Raw genomic sequence first — 26,127 nt, forward strand, 5'->3', positions numbered from 1 at the left:
CATAAAAATAAAAACTCATTTCAATCTGGGTTTATATTTGTTCCCAGGGTACGTCTGATTGGGTACTGACAAGACCCCTTCCGTGTGATAACTAACGTCGAAAATATGCAAATAAACCAACAAGGATAAAGCTTATTTTACAAAATATATTTCATGTAAACAATTTTTATAAAGAGATTTGTACAATTGCAAAATCACATTGAACATCTGAGATTGAAACATGTCATAGTATGCTCTAGTGTCAATTAAATGTAAACTTAAAGCACATCAGTCGAAAGTAATGATTGATGCTTAGATCAAATAATGTATAACACAATATAAACAGATGTGATCCAAAACAAATATCACAATTCTTTTTAGTTTGTATAACAAACACTATATATATCACAAACATTTGAGTCCATTTTATAAAAAATAAACCATAATTATATATTTGTTAAACATAATATTCCAAAATATACTTTTATGACATGATGGGGATTTAACAGGACAACTTACCCTGCAAAGCTAGCTGGTGCCCACCATAAAGGCTCACAAGATTGTCAAATCATGGATATCGGTCAATACTACAATAAGCCTCATTGTACAGAATAATGCAGGTTCAAATAAGTACACGCCTACTTCATTAAAAGAAAACTTCAGTGGTAAGCTTAACATGCAATTGCATTAACATTCAAATACATCATCATGTTGATTTATGCCCACTTAACTTGCTATTTTGAATAAAGTTAAAATTCACGAATACTTGGAACGGTTCATTTCCATTTAATGGTTGATGCACCTTGTAGAAATGATTCATTTGCACGTTTAACCCACGTTGTCCTTCCCTTTAAACCACAATTAATTTGTGTTACATTAACTCACTTCAAAAACAACAGGAGGACCTGTTGAATAGGCAAGTACTAGTATCCAGTATCCAGTCTTGCTACTTCGGGTTCAGGTTTTGAACCTTTGGGTTCAGACGGTTTTGAACCATACACTTTTCTGAAACGGCTGTTGTGAGTTCAAGAATGACATACAATACTGCAAATATCATTACGGCACAGCTGAAAACTCCAGCGTTGAATGCTATCGAATTTTAAAAACATGTCGTTAGCACCAACCTCGTTCGGGGCCAAGTCGATATGCCGAACGTCTTACGGACCATTTCTTATACGCATATATACAAGCCTAAAAGACCTATTTGACGTCGTTTCAAGGGCTCTTGGCCTTGACCTTGGCCTTGATGATGTCCAAACATTTACAACAGAAATCCTCCGACACATCTCTGCTAGACTGGCGGTATATTTCCCGTCTGACGCGCTGAAAATCGTAACAAAGAAGGGTAAAACATCATGTAAATAAATGGTTGAAAACATATATTTTATGGCCTTGTAAAGTACAATCTGTATAATACGGCTTTCTATCATGTCAAGAGTATTGAAATTACAACGAATAATGAATGACGTAGTAGTTTGAGGTGTAGAGACAGCGCATATCAGTATGTATCAAAGGTTCATTTTGTCGTCTGCATTGGGTTTGACCGTCAGCATTGATTAACTTTCATTTTTACTTGTTAAAGACTGTTACTAATAATAATATTCCTATGAGACAGTTTACACTTCATGTACAAACCCTTACTTTGAAAAGGTCCGCTGTGGGATAAACCATGACTTTGTGATGGCCCTTTTTGGCTGCTACTGATTTAAACGACTGGTATATCACCTGTAATGGAAACATGCTTAAATGTGAAATTGTATAGCATGATAGCAAACATCAATAGGCATCAATATGTATGGGACATTTCATCGTGAGGGCTTGTTATTGTAGAAAGTTTAGTCATTAAAACAATAATATTTTGAGGTTAACTTATACTGATAATGCAGATACTTTTTGTTGATCCGTCATATAAATGCAAAGTATAGATGTCTACATGCGCTTCAATAGTTGTTTTTGATGTATGGAGATTAAAGCGAAATACTATATCAAAATTGTTCAGAAGAGTGTTTATAAAAATACTGATAAAGTAGCATGACTGAACATAATTAAAATAGATTCCTAATAAGTAGTTGACAACTGTTTTTTGTTAAATGAGAATAAACGTAATTCGATATGCACTACGTATTTAGATTTCCCTTCTGATTTCTGAGGGGGAATACCGATATAGACTTATTTGATATTTCTATATTATCTAGTAGTTTCGTTTAAGCAGCAAATTTCCTGCCGTTGACAGGTTTGTCTGAACAAAAATGGATATATAACACGACAAAAATCAGTGCAGTACCTTTTGACAAGGACTGCATTTATTGGCCCTACTTAAATAGCTAATAGGCATCGCTAGCGGGACCAAAACATCATGGATCTATTGTCGAGGCACTGAATGGTGACAATATATATCCTTACTTCCTTATATCTTATATTCATGGCTCCTTAAAAGACATTTAGATTAACTACTTAAGCATTTAATTGTCAGGTCAAATGTAGATGGTATTATACCTTAAATGTTCATGTTATTTAAGCAAACAATTTTTTATCATAGTCAGAATGCAAATTTGTTAAGCTTAAATGGATGTCTTTTTTAAAAAATGCAATGGTTACTTTTATGCTGAATATTGAACGTAGTTCAAATGTTATATTACATCTCATCAACATATGTTTTACTGAGAAATGAAAACGTCAATCAAATCTTGATAGTATGTATTAAACTTTGCACCGCATAAAGCTTACCAGTATCTTTTTAAACATAATATTCAGAAAGGCACAAATAAGAGAATTACAAGTGGACAATACAAGCGGGTGACAATCATACAGAATGGAGTCAGTGTATTGCGCCTTGCTCTCTATTTGCACATCGTCATATGATTCAGACTTGATTTTCAGTGTATTTTTACTGACCGATATATGAACGACACACACGCTGGAGGTTTTGCATTAATACGACGACAACGAAACCCAAAAATTGAAATCAACCCATCCAAAACCACACCTACCTGAACAGTGGCACCCAATTCGTGTTCGACGACGGACGCTGTGCAGTCGGACGACCGGAAAATGAGTCGCTGCTTCTCCTGGTTCCACTCGGCCGTCGTCCGCATATCCTTAAGCACTGTGTTTAGATTATCGTCCTTCCGGATATCAGGGCAAGAGTTCCTGCAGAAACACGGGATTTAAATATTTTTTCAAATCAATGTCCCTTGGAGTTGGTATTTTTTACCGAAAAAAGATAACTACCTTTTCAAGGTGGTGTTAGGACAAATATGTCGAATGATATAAGTTTAAACCTTATAAAGTTCTGATACATATATACTTTGGTATCTGACGTACAAACACGTGATGGCTACATAAAGCAAAATAGTGTCCATCTGTAACAATCCTAAATATAAGACATACAAATAACACACCTGTGAAACCCGTTTAACAACGCTGGCGATAATGGGTGCTCGTGACCCTTGTGTGTGTCCACCAGCGGAGTGGGCGGTGAATCCCGACCCAACTGCCGGCTGCTTGAGCCTGGTACGGTCTCGGACCTGGCACCGTGACGCTTTGGTTTGACAAGGTCTGCCTCGCCCCCACTGGATGTTCGGTATTTTGGGCGTCGGGGCACGGGCATCGGGTTCCTTTCGCTCGTAGATGTCTCTGGGATTTCAATGTATCCGGTGTGTACCTGTAGTTAAACGAAGATTATGGAATATATGTTGTATTTTAGTTATTAAGTTAAAATGACATATATGTAATCAACTATATTAAGACTATAATAAACATCATCAAAGATAATAATTTATTAGCACATGTAATTTCGTCTTATCAAATATCTTGTTCTCTGTCTTTACAAACGAATATTTGGAATAGGTTACGTCAACTGAAGTTGCCATAAAGTCTTCCGTTGACTTATTAACAGAGCCTTCGGCTAATAGTTTTGCTACATTCATACCTTTTATTCTGATCTACATACAGTGTATTTTGTTATTTTTGAAATAATGCAAGCACGGCTCTTTAGCCTTAGATTTATAAGCAAGAGCAATTGTCAACCTTTGAAATAAAAAACAGTATTATATTACCTCATGTGCGGGATCAAACGTCACAGACTGCCGCTGTGTCGGGCTACAGGAAACTGGCACCTGTTCAATAGTGTCCTTTTCTTGGCTGTTAGACCGGAATTCTTTGAACGACACATGTATCTGTTCGTTCACGTGATGCACGGGTGAGCACCTGTCCATGTGATGGTTCGGAGCTCCGTCCTCCATGTCTGGTACGTGGGGTCCATGCATCTGTTCCGATTGCGCGCTCAAACTCCTTCCGGTCAGTATCAGGTAGCCTTTTGAGTCCACACATCCAAGAGGTGAATCTCTATTCTCGGGTTGTTTACTTGTGTCCAGTTGTAAGTACCCTTGGCAATCGAGGTGCCCAAATATATCACCATCAACGTCAGTCAACGCATCCTTGGACGGACTTAAATTATCACATATGCTTGGTGTATAAGTTTCAGCGTCTGCCGTGTGAGATTCGTCCTCTACACATTTCATATCACTATCAACACGTTTAGGAATGCTTCTGGCGTAGCAATATCCCTTTTCATTCGGTACATAACCCTTTGTTACAGAAGTCGGTGGCATATTACCAGAAAATGAAACACTTCCATTAGATGAGGAAGAACCGACATCAATATTAAGAGTACTGGGTCGCGAGTGTTGACTTTTACCAGAACGGTTCTCTTCTTTAGAGAGATCATTTTCTTCTGTAATGGCTATACCTTCATTATCATTGTCTTTCGGACAAAGAGACTGACTCGCGCAACTACATTGTATGGTAACACTGGTCGTCATGCTCACAGTTTTTTGCTCCGTTTGGGATTGACGGCGACAACCACATGTTCGTTCTCCAGCTGCTGGATTGTCTGATGTCTTGTGATTATTGACATGTAACTCATTTTCAAGGGTTTTAATTCTTTCTTCATACTGTCGTATCAACCTGAAAATATTAAACATTTTATCTATTTATCCTGACAATGTTAATTATATTGATTTTAATTTTGATTATGGTGGTGGGGGTGGTGGTGGTGGTGGTGGAAGTGCTGCTTCTGCTTCTGCCGCGGCCGACGGCGACGACGACGATGATGATGATGATGATGATGATGATGACGACGACGACGACGACGGCGGCGATGATGATGATGATGATGACCTTAATAATGCTGGTAAAGTGGTCATGCCAGTCAGATATATTTTTTAGGCGTGATTTGGAATAATCTGCATCAACAAGTTGTTGACGTCACGTCCAAGGTTTCGCCTTCAGTTACTTTAACCGAATAACACCTCAATCTCGTTCAATTTCAATACTTCAATGGGTTTACAATGGGCTCAAAACATGTCTCCTGAGTTATACCCTCTCGTCTCATGTTTAATGGTTTATGGGCAATTTATCTTTATATGCTTCACGTACCTTCAGGTATTCCGGATTTCACCGGGGTTGCAATGCAATGTTAAATTACAATTATATATTAAAACATTCATAAAATGTTATATGATGGTAACATATGGTTTTTAAGATGTTTTTTTATTTATTACTATCTAACTAAGAAATGTACATGTAATATAAGTTTTTAAGTATTACACAAATACAATAATTTGCATTTGATGTTTACAACGTTGCGAAATTTAACAAAGTTTTAAACAATTGGCCCAAAATATAAATTGTTTTCATGTTTTGATGTTAAAATTTAATTCAACGGATACGTCACTGAAATTCAATCCTCAAATATTGTATCATTAATCATAAAATTGTTAACATGACCATACCGTAATAAGACCAACTGCATTTAATTGAAACCAATTTCCAAAACTTTACTAAACTTTATTTTTTAGCATGTCAGTAATAGCATGAATTCACAAGCTCAGTTATAACCGGGGCCTTAACTATTTAGACAGGGCAGAACAGAACGATAATTAACAATATATCCATGTGACCAAATATGCAACCGAGTTATAAGACAGCATCTAGTTCAAAGTTCACAATTTGTATTGTTCGTTAAATGACTCACTTTTCCTGGATTTTGTTACGCTTGGACAGTTCGGCCATCTGCATCACAATAAGACCCATCTCGTCCACCTTCCGGGTCAGTTTCGTGTCCAGATCCTTCTTCTCCTCATACGGGACAAACCGTTCCCCACCCTCGGGCGCCACGCTCCCTACCCAACCTGGAGGATTTTGCGTTTCTGGGGTTTGTGAGAAACTCGACTGGACGCTTTCTATCTTGCCGCTCGTGTCAAACCTAGCCCACACGTGTAGCTCCATGTTACTTCTATTATTTACTCTGGACACAGCAATTCTTGTTATTGAACTGTTTATATTTCACTCTAGTTAACTTGTTGAGAGTAACTGTCCATATATATATTTAAACACTATACCTCCAAATTCTAACATTTGTTCACACGCAGCTACATCACTTCTGAATCAATGTTTCTTAAGGAGTGTCTATCGTTTACAGCGCACTTCCACTTGTTTCGTTCAGGGTCGCAAATATTGAGATCTGTAAAATAATAATCTCGTAATAATAATAATATAAGTTTAACTATTAATAAAACTATTATGTACACTGTTGTTCTATGCACTTGTAATATGCATACATTACAGCAGAACTCGGACCAAGCAATAACAGCATCTTCTAAAGATGTTGGGTTGCAATTCCGAGAACCTCAAAATTACGTACGTAATGACATTTCTAGGATAAGGAGTGTTACTCAGATAAAATCACAGATGAAACGCATCAATCGCTGTAAAACATCCGGAAGGCAAAATATGAATGTCACAGTCCACTTACCTGTTATTTTAATTCCCCTCGATTTTCCTGCAGATTATGCAAGTTGTTTGAATGAAGATTTGGTTTTATATTATTTATAACAATCGTTACACTTATTATCCATAAAGGTCATTTCAATTTCTATAAGCACTCTTATGGATTTGTTCTATTTTAAGTTGAGCTTAAGATACAAAGTAAACAGTGCACTGTATAAAACGTGTATACAGACACGAAATATCGGAATACCTTGACGTAAACAAGGGTTTAAGCCAATCACAAGAGTGCAACCTTCGGTGGCGTGCTGATTAAATTTCATTTTGCTATTTTTGCTATCAACAGACCATAACACCGCGAACTGCGAAGGCCAATAACTACAGATGTAAACTGTATTTCTTTAAAGGTGCATTATATTCTTTGGGTTGCTGCAAACAGAAGGAATTCAATCCATTAGTTTAAACATTATATATTTTACAACGATTGTGAGGAAAGTTATGCTAACTTATACTAAGTCACTCTCGTTGGCACGATGTTGCGCGTGCTTGGTCTTATGTTATTGGGGAAACCGGAGCGCCCGGAGAAAACCTGCTAAGTGACCACTAACCAAACTCACATGCGCCCAGGCAAGGAATCGAACCAGTGTCGCCTTAATGAGAAGCGTGCGCCTACCTCTGCGCTAACCGGACAACCAATGCATTAACATATTTAATTAGTTTGTCTTAATAAAAAAAAACCAACATGAATTGTGTACAGCTAAAAAAATATTAGCGATATTTTGGCGCTTTCTTACTTGGGATTTTTGGCCAGGTAGCTATTTATAAAAAATATTTTTTTATCTGTATACAATTCGTATGGTTATTTTCATTATTATTGAAGTCAACCGAGTTTAGTTTTATAATGCATTACCATGTTGCATGAACCTGTATTGTGCGCCTTTAAACGTCCCCTCCTTATCATAAAATAGACTTTTACAATCGGTACGTTGCATGTTTTTGGTTGGAGGATGGGCAGGGGGTTGAGGTTAATATTATTTAGCAACGCCGCCGGCCTTTCCATGAGCGTCGATCCCGGTGAGAGATTTAATTGTGTTATGTTTTGCGGCATAGTGCACTGACAAAATGTAAGTCTGGTTAAAGCAACCCTGGTTCTTTAATGTGTACCAGCGTATGACACTGTCAAACGGGACTCCCGTTTAACGTCCGTCCCGGAAGTTCCCTCCCGGAAGACAGTTAATACTTCTTAACTTCTTCAGTTGTCAGGCAGGGGATTCAACCTGTAACCCCTGTGTTGATAGTGTCCAACCACTAGACCACGGATCGTTGGAAAAGTGCGAACTATTATTTTAACTGTTCTGTTATCATATTCATCCAATCAACAGGACGCTGGATGTCATTCAAACATTCAAGTGACCAATAAAGGAGTTATAGCTTGTCAATGTATAAAAGCACATGGTTGTATGAATGAAATGAATTGATTATACCCCATCTGACAAACGACAATGTTTCCCATCAAAAGTAAAAGTAACTATCCGCCCAAACGACATTCATTGGCCTAAGCGAATCCGCATGAATAATTTACTTGAATCCAGATTGACATTGTTAATGTCAAGGGTTGTTGATCAAATAATGTTGTGGGTTTTACCAAAGATTAGTGCCTTAGAAGAGGCCAATGCTCAGGTTAGTGGGCTCGAGGAAAAGCCCCTCCCCCCCTGTGAGGTCATCAACGTCAATCTAATTGACACCGTAAAGGCTATTGACGTCAACCTGTCCCTTGATGATATAGAAAAAGCCGTCGCCTTGGCAAACTAGCGTCATAAGCACCTGCGGCTGTTAGTGGAAGACCAGTACAATCTCGTCCAATGGGGCATGATCGTTAAATTCGACACGTTTTGTCAGAGGTTGTATGTGAACTGAAGTAAGCTAAAAGCACCAGGACATGCTGGTGTCTACATCAACGAATATCTTAAAAGGGAGCGCAGCTCAATCTTTTATCATGTTTGCATTCTTCCGAAGTCTAAGTACGTCACGTAACATCCTCGTGAGATAGGACGACTTGACGGTCCGTCGCATTAACACCACTTACTCGCTCAACGAACTCGTCGCGCTACGCCCTAGTCGCACAACTAAGTTCTTGAAGTATACTAGTATCTGTATACACCAGCTGACCTGTAACTAGTTATTGCTATTTTAAGTCTGTGTAGCATTCGTCGTGTTCTCATTGTATACTTTTTGTATTTTACGTAAATATTAGTATTTGTCTACATGCAAGGGAAATAATTAACACTCAAACGAACCCAAGATCAAATCATACTTCTTTCCCTTAGATATAATCACAATTAACCTGGAGTTATTGGCTAACATGACAACTTGTATTCCTTTTCTTTTCAAATGCAGTCTTCCATTCAAGTGGCTCACTGTATGCCAATCTTGTACTCTTACTGTCCAACTAAACAATAGTGTATTCTACACCCTCGACCATTATTATGACATCATTACAATTGTACGTGTTTCGAATCAGCATTTTGTTCAGTCAAGATAGCGCAGGACCTCCACCATCTTCCACACGCATACGATTCTGAAAGAGGGGTCATCTATATATCGCGCGCATACTGTATAATTACTTAACATGAGCCCTGAATCTATACTGTCGCCATATTCACACTTCATTATGATTATTATTACTTGTTACCATAGCTGACCCTACAAGGTGTAACCGGCTCCGTCGTTACTTCTCTGTTCCTTGTAGATATCTCGTGCATTCAACGCCCTCTCAAAACGCTCCAGAATTACTACATCGGATAGGTCCTTCAAGAACCACATTTTCGCTCAAAAAAATATTTTGCTCTTTACTTTTTCGTTATGTTACTAAGCATAGCAGGTGATGTGAGACCAAATCCTGGTCCCTCATCAACGACATCAAGGGTTCCCGGGTCCTCCATTTTCAAATCTCTATCAACTATGGTTTCAGTGTTATGCATCTTAATATTATGAGCATCTTACCTAAAAATTTACATTCTACTAATGGCAGCACAATCCAACGATATTTTCGTTCGCACAAAAAACCCGGCTTCGTGATTCTACAAGCAATCATTATATATCCTTATTCACAATTTCACCCCCCCCCCACCCCTCGACCGTCTACGTTGCAAAGTTGGCACTTTCGTTCTGGTATTCACTGTTCTCGAACGTCTCTTGAAGCTCTCTGGGTTGACTTCGACCAACAGCACCGAACACTCCTCGTCGGAGGCTTCTTCATACCACATACTTTTTAGTGATGCAAACGAATATTCGAATATTCGATCAAACGTTTGGTATTCGAATGTCAAAATCGGTATTCGAATATTCGAAAAAAAGCTCAATAAAGAGAATTAAACACATTTTTACAACTGATGTTGTTTATAAAGTTCGTTTGTCTTGTTTTTACAACGATTGGCCCCTAATGCCAGAGGTGTGAATGTGATGACTAGACACGCGTCAAGTGTCATTTAGGGACATATCGCCGGGTACTATAAAAAATATCCCCCTACTTTTACAATAACTACCCGGTTAGCTCAGTCGGTAGAGCGTTGGACAGTGAATCGGACAACCCGGGTTCGATTACCAGGCGGACTAGGTCACCTCTGTTGTGATTGGTTATGAAATCCTTTCTACGACCATTCGCATTGTACCACTGCCCCTGGCATGTTGAAGTTGTCAGTGCCTTGCAGAAGACTGGTTATCTGCCCAGGATAGGTGTACGGTGGTTGAACTGTCACTCTGGGACCCTTCAATGTGCTCAGGCCGGGACCCGGAGTATAAACTACTAACACCACAATAACTAGCTAGAGATCGGCTTTAAACACCAATGTGTCGTCTTGGCTGTAAATACTGTGCAAAATAACGCAAATCGAGGTGCTGATATGAATGCCATGTGCTACAGTAATGTTGTTCCATATAATTATGTGCTTTAAACTGTTTCCATGTTTCGATACAATTTTCGTGCATTGAAATGGATTTTAAGATATATTTCCTCTATTCTTGTACAATAGCTGAGTCCAATCCACCTATATTTTCGTTTTACTATTTTACTAGAACCAAGTTGGTTTGGGGTTTCCATAGTTATATTTAGTCAATTTAGAGGTCAATCTCAGAACGAGGCTGATCATCCTACGGAAAGACCCTCCATTGGCGCAAAACACTGACTAGGAATCAATCTAATCTCACATTGTTTACAAAAGGCAGCGAAATTGAATTATTCGATTTGTTGTTTGTCTGCTTATGAAGTATTAATTTTTTTTCCTGAAAATTGAGAATTTCAAAGGCTCATTTAGGGAAAATCAGGGTCCGCCGCGCGTACTGGCTACGACAAAGTAGGGTTAAAATGCCCCGGCTATAACTTTAGCGAATAATAATAGTAGTTTACTAAATCATCTAAAATACGTAATCGGTGATCGAATATTCGAATATCAATTTTGCCATTCGTTTGCATCCCTACATTTTACTAACAATTACTGCTCACTCAAAGAAGAGGGAGCATCGACAACGCATTCACATGCAATTCAATCATTATACTTATAGCAGGAGATTTTAATGCCAATGTTTATAATTACATATACACAACATTTCCAGACGTGTTTCATCTTACAACGCACACCAACTTATTACTGAACCAACCCACCTCACTGATCATTTATCGTCCCTCAATGATCTTATGATCTTACATCCTGAACATATTCTGTCAAGCTTCACAAATTATGAAGATACGTTCAGAATAATCTTAACAGTTTTAGAAAGAGACTTGTAAATTTTTCTCTAGACCGATCAGCTTCCGAATTTATAAATGAAAGCTTACTAAATTCAGCCTTTAAAACTATCCCAACGAAAGTTGTAACTTTTTGCCCTTGTATGATTGTAGGTTGCTGGTGAAAATGCGTGCGACTGTTTTGGGTTTGTTTAATAATTACAAATAAAATATCTCTTTATTATAGGGGCATATGCAATTTAAAGCCAATAATAACAACATATATACAGAAAATTGAGCCCGATCTGATGAATATTAAGGTCACCATAGCTTAAGACATACAATTTCAGAAATGAATTTACAATACAAAGAATAATAATAAAAATAATAATGAAATCATTAATAATAATAATAATAATAATAATAATAATAATAATAATAATAATAACACTAAAAATACGTTATTTTATTAAAATGAAAACAATTATATGAATGGAAAACATAAGTTGTTTAAAACCGACTTTTGTCATAACTCAAAAACTGTCCAAGGTCAAGGTGAAACTTGATATACATGTTGACAGAAACTATATTTACATAATACAAATCAAAACTATTTGTAAGGTTGTATGCATTTCACCTGAGCGTTTTGTATTCGCTTGCAATGCACTTGCTACCTATTCACCAACTTAGAGAAGAATTGCACCAAGAGTCGCATTTTGCGTGTTTAAATCATCATGTTTCAAATTTATCATATCTAACATCCTGTCCATTCATACTGTCTACATGATCTGATGAATAGTCGACACATGTGCTTTATCCATGGACATGTATGACTGCCAGTATGACTGAGTTATTGCCAGTTATTAATTCTTGTTAAATAGTTGTAATTTTACTTCATTCACAAATTTTATTCGACAAAAATATCGGTATGATCTTGTCGCAGAGTATAGATACAGATTCTTTAACATGTATTTCTTTTTTCGACAGATTGGATAAACATATCGCTTTATCACAGTACAGTTTTCTTGTCAGACAATTTAAGTTTACTGCATACATCACTTGCTGTAGTTTCTCTGTAAACGGGTACCCTTTCGACAGACGCTGTTGTTTCAACTGTTACTCTTTCGACAGACGTTGTAGTTTCCTTGTCAATAAGTATTCGTTCGACACACGCTTGGTGTTTGATAAGAACACCACTTGTTTCTTTTGCTGAGAAAAACAAGTTTCTTTCAACCAACGTTTGACTTTGGCTAGATTTCTCGCTTGGTCTGGTTTCTGGTACAACTGTGTGAGCCTGATATGAAGCACTTTTGGTTGTTCCAATTTTATTGGAGCCTGTTTCAGTTACTTCAGTTTCCTTTACAATTAAATTTTCTTGAACGATAGATACTTGGCCTTCGTCCAAAACACCGTTTCCTCCAATATGCATCACATCGTTCCTTCTTTGGATTGAAATATCTATTGAAGAAATAACTATTGCAATACATTCTTTTTCAACAGAAATCGAGGTTTTGTCAGCATCTTTTTTTCTTTGTTTGCAAAACCAGCTATACACCTTCCGCAAAATACAGAAAAGCATTATTAAACCCATCCCCTTCCTGAAAAAAATGAAAACAGTGACTGTTATTTAAAGAGAGTCAGAAAAGCATAACAATCATTCTTCGATATGATTTCTTAAATAAGATGTTGATGTTTTTTATTGGTCTGTGTACTGTGTTATTTAGGCTAATTTACTATTTGCTTTGGCTTTGAGTACTATTAAAGGTACATTTTCATATAGTGCGTTATATTTGAAACGACAACAACACGTACCTAATGTTCCTCCAATATATGAAGCAGCCAATGGCGACCAGGACGTACACAAAATAGAGCATTCTATCAGTTGGTGTTCGAGGTGGTTCTTGGGGCTTACACATCCATTCATTTAACTCACTTGGTATAGGCTCCTGATCCATCTGTATATCACTGCAGTTTAATGGCGGGACTCCGCACTGCTCCGCAATATCGTGAATTATCTGTATCGAAAGGTTTCGACTCACAGCATGTACGTAAAAGACATAGACGTTGACGAAAGGCGGAGGACACGGTGCGGTTGATATGCATGTTCCATCCATGATGTGTCGTTAGGGTTTTTAATACTCACAAAACCCAATATATGCACTAATTTTTTTTCCTCTACTGCTACTAACACAAAACTCAATATCCTCATGAACAGTAAGAAAGATGATTATACACTATGAAAACATCTACGTTTGATACCATATATGTTCCTGTATGTGATTCAGTTTTAGCAAACAGGATGTTTTAACCATTTTAACTAAAAAACACTTTACATTCTCAAACTATCATTGTCGCATTATAAATGAGATAGGTTACTTGGCAACACGTTAAAACGGTAATATGATCTTACTATGATCTTATTTGAAAATATAAACATATATAAGAGAATCTCTTGTAAACACTTTTTGCAAACACTTTTCACGAATAGGTGATAGTAATATAAAAAGGAAATATTTTTTAAAATAATAATGGCGATCAATTTGTAAACAAGGAAGAATGAAGAATGTGTAAGAAAGCAGTATGAACTGAACATGTGCATATTGTTCTATTTTCGAGTATATCAAAGAGTACTTAGGTCGAAAAAGGTTTAGTTTTTGCTCTATTGTTGCGATGATTTTATCAGGTTTGTCGAAAGGGATACAAATAAAGAAGAAGCAGTAACAATTCAGTAACACGAACATCGAATAGTCGATACTGTTGTTGAATAAAGATCGTGACTGAACCGAAAATAAGACTCAACTCAACGTTTCTTTATTTCAACCACACGTGATGATATTCATATTATATACAAATAGTAATTAATAATGACAATACTGTACAAAATAAGCAGATTAGCGTTTCACTTTGGCAAATATACAATTTTACAGTGCAAAAGGCATTTTGTCTCTTACATGTTTTAAAACACAGTTTTATGTCTTAGACATTCAGGCACTTGTATATAAACATATACGACCGCTTCAAGAACTGTTTGCGAGTCAGCTGGTAGTCAGAAACTATTAGTTCTGTGCCAAGAAGTGCGAGGAAAAATGGTTTCCGCCCATTAATGCTAGTTCTTGGTTAAGGTTGACGTCAAGTTCTTTGAGGTCAGCGATGAAACACCACCTATCCCGTTCACGTAAACTGCATTCATATACGCTGTGTATTTCTACGTTATTAACGTCTTTACCACAGTTGGCGCATCGTTGAAGACAGTTCGGTAGTATTTTGCACAAGATCTTAGCGAGGTTTCTTTAGAACGCACGAGACAGTTCACAGTAGTTTTCCATTGGTGTCTTGATGGTATTTGTTCAGGGTGTATTAAAGCATGGTTAATAAAGTTATGAAGTCCAAAGGTACATATAATTTTACAGATGTCAGGTATAAAACCTAAAGTTACATTCTCATATTGGACGTACTGAAAGTATGGTCTTAAATATATTTTTACAAGTACATTTAGAGTCAAGACACAGAAGTAGATGTAAAAACAAAAAAATCCTGATTATAACCGAGGAATATAACGTGTAAAGTCCCAGCATGGACTCACACATATCAGATCTAGTTGTAAAGTGAAATCCCTGGATTTTCTTAACAATAAAGAATTGGAGTCGATTGATTGTAGTAATGTCACTTTTGCCGGGTACAAATGGCGTTTCAGTACCAACTATGTTAGTACAATAAAACGGCAAAGATGAAACGACTGTTCTGATCGAATAAACGTATTTGTGGCTACAAATTACTAAGTTGTGGCCTCAAGTTATTAACGCAACTCATATAACTCCCCGAGTAGATCAATGTGTCCGGACAGCAACTCATACAACTTACCTTTTAGATCGATGTGTCAGGACGGCAAGTCATATAAATTACCGAGTAGATCAATGTGTCCGGGCGCAACTCATATAAATTACCGAGTAGATCAATGTGTCAGGACGGCAACTCATATAACTCCCCGAGTAGATCAATGTGTCCGGACGCAACTCATATAACTTACCTAATAGATCAATGTGTCAGGACGGCAACTCATATAACTCCCCGAGTAGATCAATGTGTCCAGGCGCAACTCATATAAATTACCGAGTAGATCAATGTGTCAGGACGGCAACTCATATAAGTCCCCGAGTAGATCAATGTGTCCGGACGCAACTCATATAACTCCCCGAGTAGATCAATGTGTCCGGACGCAACTCATATAACTCCCCGAGTAGATCAATGTGTCCGGGCGGCAACTCATATAAATTACCGAGTAGATCAATGTGTCCGGGCGCAACTCATATAAATTACCGAGTAGATCAATGTGTCAGGACGGCAACTCATATAAGTCCCCGAGTAGATCAATGTGTCCGGACGGCAACTCATATAACTCCCCGAGTAGATCAATGTGTCCGGACGCAACTCATATAACTCCCCGAGTAGATCAATGTGTCCGGGCGGCAACTCATATAAATTACCGAGTAGATCAATGTGTCTGGACGCAACTCATACAACTTACCTAATAGATCAATGTGTCAGGACGGCAACTCATATAACTCCCCGAGTAGATCAATGTGTCCAGGCGCAACTCATATAAATTACCGAGTAGATCAATGTGTCAGGACGGCAACTCATATAAGTCCCCGAGTAGATCAATGTGTCCGGACGCAACTCATATAACTCCCCGAGTAGATCAATGTGTCCGGACGGCAACTCATATAAATTACCGAGTAGATCAATGTGTCTGGACGCAACTTATATAACTCCCCGAGTAGATCAATGTGTCCGGGCGGCAACTCATATAAATTACCGAGTAGATCAATGTGTCCGGACGCAACTCATATAACTCCCCGAGTAGATCAATGTGTCCGGGCGGCAACTCATATAAATTACCGAGTAGATCAATGTGTCTGGACGCAACTCATACAACTTACCTAATAGATCAATGTGTCAGGACGGCAACTCATATAACTCCCCGAGTAGATCAATGTGTCCGGGCGCAACTCATATAAATTACCGAGTAGATCAATGTGTCAGGACGGCAACTCATATAACTCCCCGAGTAGATCAATGTGTCCGGGCGGCAACTCATATAACTTATCGAGTAGATCAGTGTGTCCGGACGCAACTCATATAACTTAGCGAGTAGATCAATGTGTCCGGACGCAACTCATATAACTTAGCGAGTAGATCAATGTGTCCGGACGCAACTCATATAACTTAACGAGTAGATCAATGTGTCCGGACGCAACTCATATAACTTAACGAGTAGATCAATGTGTCCGGACGCAACTCATATAACTTACCGAGTAGATCAATGTGTCCGGACGCAACTCATATAACTTAGCGAGTATATCAATGTGTCCGGGCGCAACTCATATAACTCCCCGAGTGGATCCATGCGTAGGAACGCAGCTCTTAACTTAACGAGTAGATCCATGTGCCGGAAGGCAACTGATTTAAGTCACCGATTAGCTCTTCATATCAGGACTCAATATATAGAACTCGCTGAGATCCATGCTGCGTCGGCTACTCATGAACTTTAAAATGGATTTGTTTTCTACCTCGCCCCCTTTAGTTAATGACTTCTTTTTCACAGAGACGACGATGACATTGATAATAAACCCCAAAACCAGTGAATGTAGGTTCTCATATGATTACAACTTTGATCATCTTTCGATTATTTAACATACTGTGACATATCGAATTATATAGGTTTGGACTTAGGAAATTACTACAAATAATGTGATTTCGAGGCATCCCTGTCATACCAAGATATCGTAACACAAAAATATACGGGAAATTGTATGAGAATTGAGAAATGCACAAGGCTTTGCATAAAGTTGCAAAGTTTAGTTTAAACATATTTATTTTACAATGATTGTGAAGCAAGTAATTACAAAATTTTATTAATCACTCTCGTTTGCCCGATTTTAGGCGCGAGTGTGGTCTTATTTTTTTTGTGAGAAACCGGAGAATCCGGATAAGAAACCCACTATTCCGGATTGTTGACTTATTAACATACCTAACTCACATGCGCACAAACCGGGAATCGAACCCAACCCGCCTAGGTGAGAAGCGAGTGTGCTAACCACTTCGCTTACCGGGCAACCCAGATGCAAAGTTCACTAAGTAAAATGAATGAACTTGTGCAAAGTATCTTAACCATGGACACTGATACCACGGTACGAACGCATTAAGCAGGTAAATACATATACTAAACATATTAGCATAAGATATTGTCATACGGGGTCGTTTCAATATCCTATCTCATTTCGCCAAAGTTTATCCATTCTTAGTATTTCGAAATCACTTAGCAGTGAACAAACGCTTGCCCAATCGCTATTACCGTCCAGCCAAATAATGAAGTGCACAACTTTAACTATTATTGCAAGCTATAAAAGGGTTCGAAACCCTGCTATATTTTCTTGAATCTTTTTCTGTTTTGGAGACAAACACACACAAACCTGTCATTAAAGTCTGGCTACCTTGGCATACATTTTATACTTTGATTTGCGGGAAATAAACATGTAATGATAAAAATAAGTTTCCATTTTAATCTACATGTGTGAATCATAAATAACAAACGTGATTTATAGTGTTTTTCCAATGTGTGAGATATCTGGTTCAGCTCTACATGTTTTATCTGAACAATTGAGCATGCTACATGCTAGTTTCACCATAAGTCCAGTGGTTTGTGGTATTGGCTCTACATGTTTTATCTGAACAATTGAGCATGCTACATGCTAGTTTCACCATAAGTCCAGTGGTTTGTGGTATTGGCTCTACATGTTTTATCTGAACAATTGAGCATGCTACATGCTAGTTTCACCATAAGTCCAGTGGTTTGTGGTATTGGCTCTACATGTTTTATCTGAACAATTGAGCATGCTACATGCTAGTTTCACCATAAGTCCAGTGGTTTGTGGTATTGGCTCTACATGTTTTATCTGAACAATTGAGCATGCTACATGCTAGTTTCACCATAAGTCCAGTGGTTTGTGGTATTGGCTCTACATGTTTTATCTGAACAATTGAGCATGCTACATGCTAGTTTCACCATAAGTCCAGTGGTTTGTGGTATTGGCTCTACATGTTTTATCTGAACAATTGAGCATGCTACATGCTAGTTTCACCATAAGTCCAGTGGTTTGTGGTATTAGCTCTACATGTTTTATCTGAACAATTGAGCATGCTACATGCTAGTTTCACCATAAGTCCAGTGGTTTGTGGTATCAGCTCTACATGTTTTATCTGAACAATTGAGCATGCTACATGCTAGTTTCACCATAAGTCCAGTGGTTTGGGGTATTGGCTCTACATGTTTTATCTGAACAATTGAGCATGCTACATGCTAGTTTCACCATAAGTCCAGTGGTTTGTGGTATCAGCTCTACATGTTTTATCTGAACAATTGAGCATGCTACATGCTAGTTTCACCATAAGTCCAGTGGTTTGTGGTATTGGCTCTACATGTTTTATCTGAACAATTGAGCATGCTACATGCTAGTTTCACCATAAGTCCAGTGGTTTGTGGTATCAGCTCTACATGTTTTATCTGAACAATTGAGCATGCTACATGCTAGTTTCACCATAAGTCCAGTGGTTTGTGGTATTGACTCCAAGCCTCATACACATATCGGATGTATAATAAATAGTTACATAACATGAAGTAACATTTTAATGATTAAGCATGAATGGAGTGAGCGTCAAAGCAAAGACTGACGTAGGAAGTGTGAATCGGGTAAGTGGCAGTAGGCAGACCTTAAACAGCCGCGAAATTTGAAATTCTTAATGAGTAAGCCTAATACTTAAATATTGCCTACCTGCAATTTCATTGGCTGAAAATGTAGTTGTATTCTAAGAAGAAGTGCTCGGCATAAGAAACATTATTTTGTGTATGGTATTTTTAGAGATATTGTCCTTTGATTATTGGTATAATTCTTTTGTTTACTTCTCTCCATAACTTCATATGACTTCGGGTGTTGACTTCAAACGTCATACATATAATTACTTTGTTGAAGAGAAGTGCTGTGCAAAAGAAACAGTTTTTTTTGCGAATTACTGCCCTTTCGTAATTGTTAAGTAGTAGTTAGATGACATGAAGTGAATTCTTAATGATTAAGAATGGGCGGAGTGAGCGTAGCGATCGAGTCCTTCTTAATCATTAAGAATTCACTTCATGTTATCTAAGTGACTTAGAATACAGCCTCACAGGCTGATACATTGTCAACGCAAAATCTGACGCAGGGACTGTGTATCGGATCATTGGCAGTAGGCGGACCTTTTAACACCCGCGAATGTTGAAATTCTTAATGGTTTAGTCTACAACTTAATGGTTGCCTATCTACGATACTATTGGCTTAAATGTAGGCTGTATTCTAAAAGTACTTGTTTTACTTTTCTCCATAACTTCATATGTTTTTGAGGAACTTACATGAAAGCTCATACACATAATGTCTTGGTTGAGGACAAATATTGTGTAAAAGAATCATATTATATGAATCATAATGGTATATTGCCCTATAATTATGTATTATACTTATTTTATACTGGGACATGTCTTCATCTCTCCAAAACTCCGTACGTTTTTGATTTATTCACTATAAACTTCATTCACAGATTGAATATGTTAAGGAGAAGAGCTGCGCAAATGATTCATGATTTTGTGCAAATGTTTTAAGAGTTATTGCCCTTTGATTTTTCCCCCATTTTTTACTTTTCTCCATAACTTTATTTTGAGGTATTGACTTTAACAGTACAATCAGAAACATTATTTTGTGTTTGAAATTTAAGAATTATTACCTTGTTCTTGTGATTTTATAGTGGTGTGAAGTTCGAGTCCTCGCGGCGTTTTATGATAAGTGGCCTAGTGGTCTATTAACCTTAAATTGTATTCAGCGAAAACAGTAATAAATTAACGTTTTTATGAACAAATTAACATCCTGTAAGGATTATCATCAAATTATTTCCAAAAAGTCGATCTAACTTCACGCCTATGCCTCTTGGCCGCTAGGCCGCTTATTTTATGTTAGAAGGGGACATCATAAAAATGTATTTTAGATGTCAAATGATTTGAAATGCGGCGTTGGTGTTAGACCCGATGCACCCGATGTACCCGGAAACGTTTGAAGCCTAAAACATCCCTTTATTTAAGAGAGTTCAAACAGGGTCGATCTTTTTTTTATTAGTGAACAAAAAAAATGAAAAATCCTCGATTGGCATTGGCTGACAAAAAAACGCAAACACCAAGTATGTGCTATCTTACTAACTCCTCGGTTGTCATTCGCCCACACCAAAATGCAAACACGATCAAAGAGGATTTCAAAATAAAACTCCTTGTTACATGAGCAGGATTCAGACATCAAAAATATTTAGCAGTTTGTTTAAATCTTTAGGGTGTGAGCTGGAGCAATATATTGTGAGTGCATTATTTATATAATTTTACGTATAAACGCCCAGCTGGACAACAACTCCACGTCATTCCGACTCTCTATGTACTTTTCGTCAGAGCAACTCTGCTATGTGCTGACCTTTAAGTAAGTTATGATGATAAACCTTTAAAATGAGGACGAAGAGGTAGCACTTATCACAAGACAGAAAACGTGTGTTTTGATATCTCAAGTATTTGGTCGGTCCTTACGCAACGTTATCACGGGAACAGTTACATAAGTTGACGAACTGTCCTGTAAAACATTGGATAAATACCGCAGAGATGGGGTCATCAACATTCAGAGAGACTAATTCTCTGTTTGCTCAAGTCGCTACAAGGTGAGTACAGTGTCACATTAAGCAGTATATGCTGTTATTTAGCAAATATTGAATATTATTTTAATGTTTTTTTGCACTGATAAACACAATATTTTGTTTGAGAAATAAAACTTATGTACCACTAAGCATTCTCAGAAAATCAAGACGAGACTTCTGTATCTATTCCTTAATTGTATTCATATGTCATATGTACTTTTGTAAGACTTGAAAACTAGAACATAGAGGATAATTGTTTGTTTCAGGGTTTTAAAGTTATTGTTTTTAAGATCGTAATATATTTTAGCTAGTGAACTGTTTACTTTTAGTGGTCACCAGGTGAAATATTTTGTTTGTTTGAAACAGTGAAAAACCTTCTTTTTATTTCACTGATAAATATATATTAACCACTGGAAAGCATATGATAAATAACGTTATGTTTATGTATGTACGATCGAACTATTTTATACATATTATATTGATTAATGTTATGTTCGCTTCATAACGGAACTTTAAAACTGCTATTGATAGCAATAATAAAACAACTATTTCCTATTTCGCTTCTTTTAGCCATGCTTACACTCGTCATAGTCGTCCTGGCCACGCTGGTTGGCGGCTCCCTTCAGCAACCGGGAATAATAAACCTCAATCTCGGTGGAGGCGGTGACGCTGTGGCGCCTCAGACGCCCTATGTGAAACCCGCGTTCTGTCACGACCTTGATTGTCCAAAATACACCGTCATGGAAACTAATGATGTAAGTATTTTATTTCTTTTAATTCTCAAACTTTGCCTCTAGTCCATCAAGATGTGTATGTATATGTGCCAGAGAACATACAAACCACTATGTATACACAAAACCTCACTTTGTATGTCCCCTTTATAAAACTCCTACTACCCACTGCTTAAAAGTGTTAATATTGGTCTGCCCTTGGTATATGTGTTTGACATTGACAGAGTATGTGTAAATATTTACACCTCAACTTCCATTCTTTAAGTGAACTATCTTTCGGCAATTGCGTTCATCAATCGATGAACGCAACATCTTCGGATATGTTCGGATCGTAATTCATTGCATAACAATATACATGAAAGCTATTGATCTTGTTATTGGTTGTATTGTGTCTGCAGGTCCCGTAAAAATATAGATCAACATTTTTAATAGTGTTAGTTTATTATATGTTAAATATATTGATACCAGAAGTGTTTCAATTTTACGTTTTAAAGTGATTTCAAGTGGTTGATCTTTTCCCGCGTTATTGTAACGTCATTTGAAAAATGTTTCCGGTTATAGTAGGGTCGTTCTATTTACAGAATGGGTAAGAACGGATTACTGAAAGGTTTTCTTAAATGAAATGAAGTATTTTTTTAACAATTCTTGAATGAAATAATGAACTATTGGTGTAAATATAAGGAATGAATTGCGGGGTTGATGTCATTATCGGGGTATGAACGCAATTGGGTTGGTCAATGTGTGTGGAGTCCAAAGGACTCCACGCGTACTTTGACCAACCCAATTGCGTTTATCGCCCATTATTCACAGCAACAACGTGGGTGGCAAAAATGTTTGCCGTCAAATACCATAGCCTTCTTAGATAGTTGATAGACTAGCTAAATTAGACCATCTTAATATACCTACAAACGATTACGAGCTTTATGAAGGAAGCTCCATTTATATCATTTAACTCGTCTTTCACGTATTTTGGTGGAACTGACAATACAGTTTGATTTATAATTTTATGACTTTAATGCCAACTGCGTTTCACGTAGTTCGAATATGTCCTATTTTTCATGGATTTTTAAATTTGTCCAATTTTACCTGTCGATTCTCTTCTTACAACGAACGATACTTTTATTTCGATTTTAGTGTTTGTCATTTATCAAACAAATCGTATAAATTTAAACTTATGTAATTATACATTTCGCCAGCAATTCGAGAAGCGCCGCTACGAACCGTCTGTCTGGGTGGCCACATCCCTGTACACCTTCAACTACACCAAGGCACAGAACGACCTGATGTTCTATAAACTCTTCCACTATATCTCCGGGAATAACTCTGCAAGTGAGTCGCATTTAAGGTCACAAACTACTAAATAAATATCCTTTATATTCTATTGTCAGTTGACCAATTTCTCGCGATATAACGAAATAACACCGAATTCTAGTGCATCACGACACCCATAACCATGTTTGAGGAGAAAGTTTCACATGTGTAATCAACATGAAAAAAAGTCAGAAAAAGTAACATTTCTTATATGAACAATTAAATCAGTTAAACGTATAACCACTGTGTATTCGATAAAATGACCAAATCCGTTGTAGGGGTACAACTAATACGGTTATAATGTTATACAAAAATGTTGATCAAGTAGGCCCAACATGGTCAGTCTGTCTTTTGAAATCACAAACTATTCAGCTTCATAGGCTTTAAATATAGAAAGTAGCCAATAGACTGACATGGTATAACCATGCCTTGATTCATTGTCATGTGTCAATTGAAAGAAATAATGCATGTAACAGTGAGTAGACACTTCCGAATTGGTGTAATTTGCCGTTATTAAATGCATCATTGAGTTAAAGTCTTCGTGTAAGCAAAACTTACCATTTTTCAAATTAACCGAGGTTTCAAAATGAATCTTCATTGTTGAACATACCAAATGACGTATTTCTGTAGGTTTCGATATTTCCTGTTTGTTAATTGGTCATCTCATGTAGCAGTACAAATTTAGCTGAACACATTTGAAACAACGTATGCGGCCATAGTCTGGTTTCGTGTAAGTTCAGCAATAGACAAGAAACAACAAATCATTCAACACATGGGGATATTTATACGATGAAAAGATACCATAACAGTGCAGTTTACCTGATAAAAAGGTGTATCGTTCGGCCCATCTTTAACTGATGTAACGAGATGTTTATCAAGTGACTATGTTGTCTTTACAGATCAAAAGATCGCTATGACCGCCCCTGTGGTTACGGAAATAGTTCATGGACCAGGCCCGGACTGTGAGAGTAACTTCACCATGCACTTTATGGTGCCCTTTGACCTTCAGGCAAACCCACCTGCACCCACAGAGTCCTCGGTCTTCATCAAGAGAGTCCCTGAGATGACCGTCTATGTTAAGTAGGTGACCAAACTTCTTTTATGTGCATTTCAAGATCCATTCTAAGCGTAAATCGTAAATAAATATTAGGATATTATAATAATCAAAATATTATCGTTCATATAACTAAGCACGCACGCTTCCACCACACGTCATTCAGACGTCATAAAGCGACTGCATCTGACTAACGGGAGGTCCCTGTCAATATGTTGCTCATATATAATAATTGCTTTAAATATAATAACTGTATGTACATAAATAAGTAATATATTTCTGTCTGTCCATGCAGATCTTACAGCGGGTTTAGCAACGACGCATTGAAGCGCCAGAATCTTGAGGAAGAGGTAAACTCCCTCGATTCCATGAACCGGAAGTACTCCGAAAGCGTCTTCCTTACCGCCTCATATGATGGTCCTTTCGCCTTTGTCCGGCATAACGAAATATGGCTCGTCGCCATGTAGGACAGGAGCATATAGATATTTTAGTCTGTATGTGAGTAACATCGTTGTAAACCGAAAATTAGGTCATTTCCTCTGAAAATTCGGTGCTACTTTTAGTCTTTCAATATATCTGTACATGTTTCACAATAAAACGTTTGAAGTGAATATGATTAAATAAGACATTAAGTTCTGAGACCCTCATATAAGCTATTCCCATGACCCCCACACCCCTGCGCTTAAGCAGTTGACAGCGTGAGACGAGACACGGCAGGTCACGCCACCACAACACCTCAATTACTACAAATTTGACACCTGATATATATTTTTTTTTCATATTAAGTTTGTCATGATTATTTTTTTAATTTAAGACGAAAGGAGTAGAAATTATAAAATAATAATTTTATTAACGTTAACAGTTCTTTATCGATCTCAAAACAAAACACTAACGGGAAAGAGCAGTATCGAAAATAAGTGTGTATACATGTTTTGTAAGACATTATACTAGTAATTAAAATTATGTATAATTTGTTATAGATATATTCTTTTAAACATGTGGCCATATACACTTGACATGTAAACACGTTATTACCTTTGTAACTTTATATTGATAGTATCATCTTTATCATTGTGCATTGAATAAACCTACAAACTTGATATCACTTTTTGTTGTTGTTTTGTGACAGCCTGCATATGTAAGGAGCATCCCCAAACGCCTGTCATTGTAATATACCACTGGAACACCGCTGTTTCTAGGGTTACACGATGATAGGCGCATTACACGTTGAATTCTTTTACACTTTTTGGTAATTTATCGGGTTCTAGACTATTTTGTACTTGCTGTTTTTTTCCACAGCTGTAAAATACCTTATTTGATATTTGCACTGGTCATACTAAATCTTTTAACCAATACTATACATAACATTATTTCAAAACATGTCGCCAAAGAAATGTAAGAAGGTAAAATCACTCCATCTACCAGGATGGTTAAATGGGAATATAAAAACTGCAATAAGGCTTCGTGACAAACTAAAAAAGAAGGTTAACTAGATAAGTACAAGAAGCAAAGAAAAAAAGTAACACATTTAATTCGAAAAAATAATATTCAATTTTATAACAATTCTATCAAAGTAAATAAAGGTATTAAATACATACATTTCACAAACATCTCCAATCTCGTTGAGAAAGTAAAATAGGATGAATGTAATTTTTTAACCCTCAAATCTGTTTAAGATAATAAACTTAAAAATGAATTTTTTAAAATCGAATTTATTTCTATCTTTGAAGTTCGTAAAATATAGACAGTTTAGATGACTCAAAGGCATCTGGACTTGATAAAATAGG

The 26,127-nt window shown here is 37.1% G+C and overlaps 3 protein-coding genes across 4 annotated transcripts; 1 reads left to right on the forward strand and 2 right to left on the reverse strand.

The window, feature by feature from the left end:
- Positions 1 to 132: 132 nt before the first annotated feature.
- LOC128228831 (uncharacterized) lies at positions 133 to 6,997 on the reverse strand. Of its 2 annotated transcripts, none has more exons than XM_052940340.1 (7): positions 6,797 to 6,997; positions 6,017 to 6,505; positions 4,038 to 4,947; positions 3,381 to 3,643; positions 2,970 to 3,129; positions 1,621 to 1,704; positions 133 to 1,302 (listed from the first exon to the last, which is right to left on the reverse strand). In XM_052940340.1, the coding sequence occupies exons 2-7, from the start codon at positions 6,268 to 6,270 to the stop codon at positions 1,195 to 1,197; spliced, it is 1,779 nt and encodes a 592-aa protein (XP_052796300.1). In that variant the 5' UTR covers positions 6,271 to 6,505; positions 6,797 to 6,997; the 3' UTR covers positions 133 to 1,194. The 2 variants fall into 2 exon arrangements, with proteins under 2 accessions (XP_052796300.1, XP_052796301.1); XM_052940341.1 differs by lacking the exon at positions 6,797 to 6,997 and adding an exon at positions 6,686 to 6,738.
- A 4,945-nt stretch (positions 6,998 to 11,942) lies between these two features.
- On the reverse strand, positions 11,943 to 13,826 carry LOC128228395 (uncharacterized). The gene is made up of 2 exons (XM_052939694.1): positions 13,304 to 13,826; positions 11,943 to 13,089 (listed from the first exon to the last, which is right to left on the reverse strand). Exons 1-2 carry the CDS (start codon positions 13,603 to 13,605, stop codon positions 12,501 to 12,503), a joined length of 891 nt encoding a protein of 296 aa, XP_052795654.1. The 5' UTR covers positions 13,606 to 13,826; the 3' UTR covers positions 11,943 to 12,500.
- Positions 13,827 to 21,816: 7,990 nt separating this feature from the next.
- LOC128226160 (heme-binding protein 2-like) lies at positions 21,817 to 24,807 on the forward strand. Its single transcript, XM_052936055.1, has 4 exons — positions 21,817 to 21,999; positions 23,172 to 23,304; positions 24,186 to 24,366; positions 24,636 to 24,807. Exons 1-4 carry the CDS (start codon positions 21,817 to 21,819, stop codon positions 24,805 to 24,807), a joined length of 669 nt encoding a protein of 222 aa, XP_052792015.1.
- Positions 24,808 to 26,127: the final 1,320 nt, after the last annotated feature.

The sequence above is a fragment of the Mya arenaria genome, chromosome 3 (assembly GCF_026914265.1).
Source record: "Mya arenaria isolate MELC-2E11 chromosome 3, ASM2691426v1".
NCBI classification, from domain to species: domain Eukaryota; kingdom Metazoa; phylum Mollusca; class Bivalvia; order Myida; family Myidae; genus Mya; species Mya arenaria.

Excerpts from the sequence above, each read along its gene's own strand:
- LOC128228831 (XM_052940340.1), bottom strand. The coding sequence starts at position 6,270 with ATGGAGCTACACGTGTGGGCTAGGTTTGACACGAGCGGCAAGATAGAA. Across the intron at positions 3,644-4,037 it reads CGTTTGATCCCGCACATGAG|GTACACACCGGATACATTGA; the intron begins GTAATATAATAC and ends GTTTAACTACAG. Across the intron at positions 1,303-1,620 it reads CCACAGCGGACCTTTTCAAA|CGCGTCAGACGGGAAATATA; the intron begins GTAAGGGTTTGT and ends TACGATTTTCAG.
- LOC128228395 (XM_052939694.1), bottom strand. The coding sequence starts at position 13,605 with ATGGATGGAACATGCATATCAACCGCACCGTGTCCTCCGCCTTTCGTC. Across the intron at positions 13,090-13,303 it reads ATATATTGGAGGAACATTAG|GAAGGGGATGGGTTTAATAA; the intron begins GTACGTGTTGTT and ends CATTTTTTTCAG.
- LOC128226160 (XM_052936055.1), top strand. The coding sequence starts at position 21,817 with ATGCTTACACTCGTCATAGTCGTCCTGGCCACGCTGGTTGGCGGCTCC. Across the intron at positions 22,000-23,171 it reads CCGTCATGGAAACTAATGAT|CAATTCGAGAAGCGCCGCTA; the intron begins GTAAGTATTTTA and ends ACATTTCGCCAG. Across the intron at positions 23,305-24,185 it reads CTCCGGGAATAACTCTGCAA|ATCAAAAGATCGCTATGACC; the intron begins GTGAGTCGCATT and ends TTGTCTTTACAG.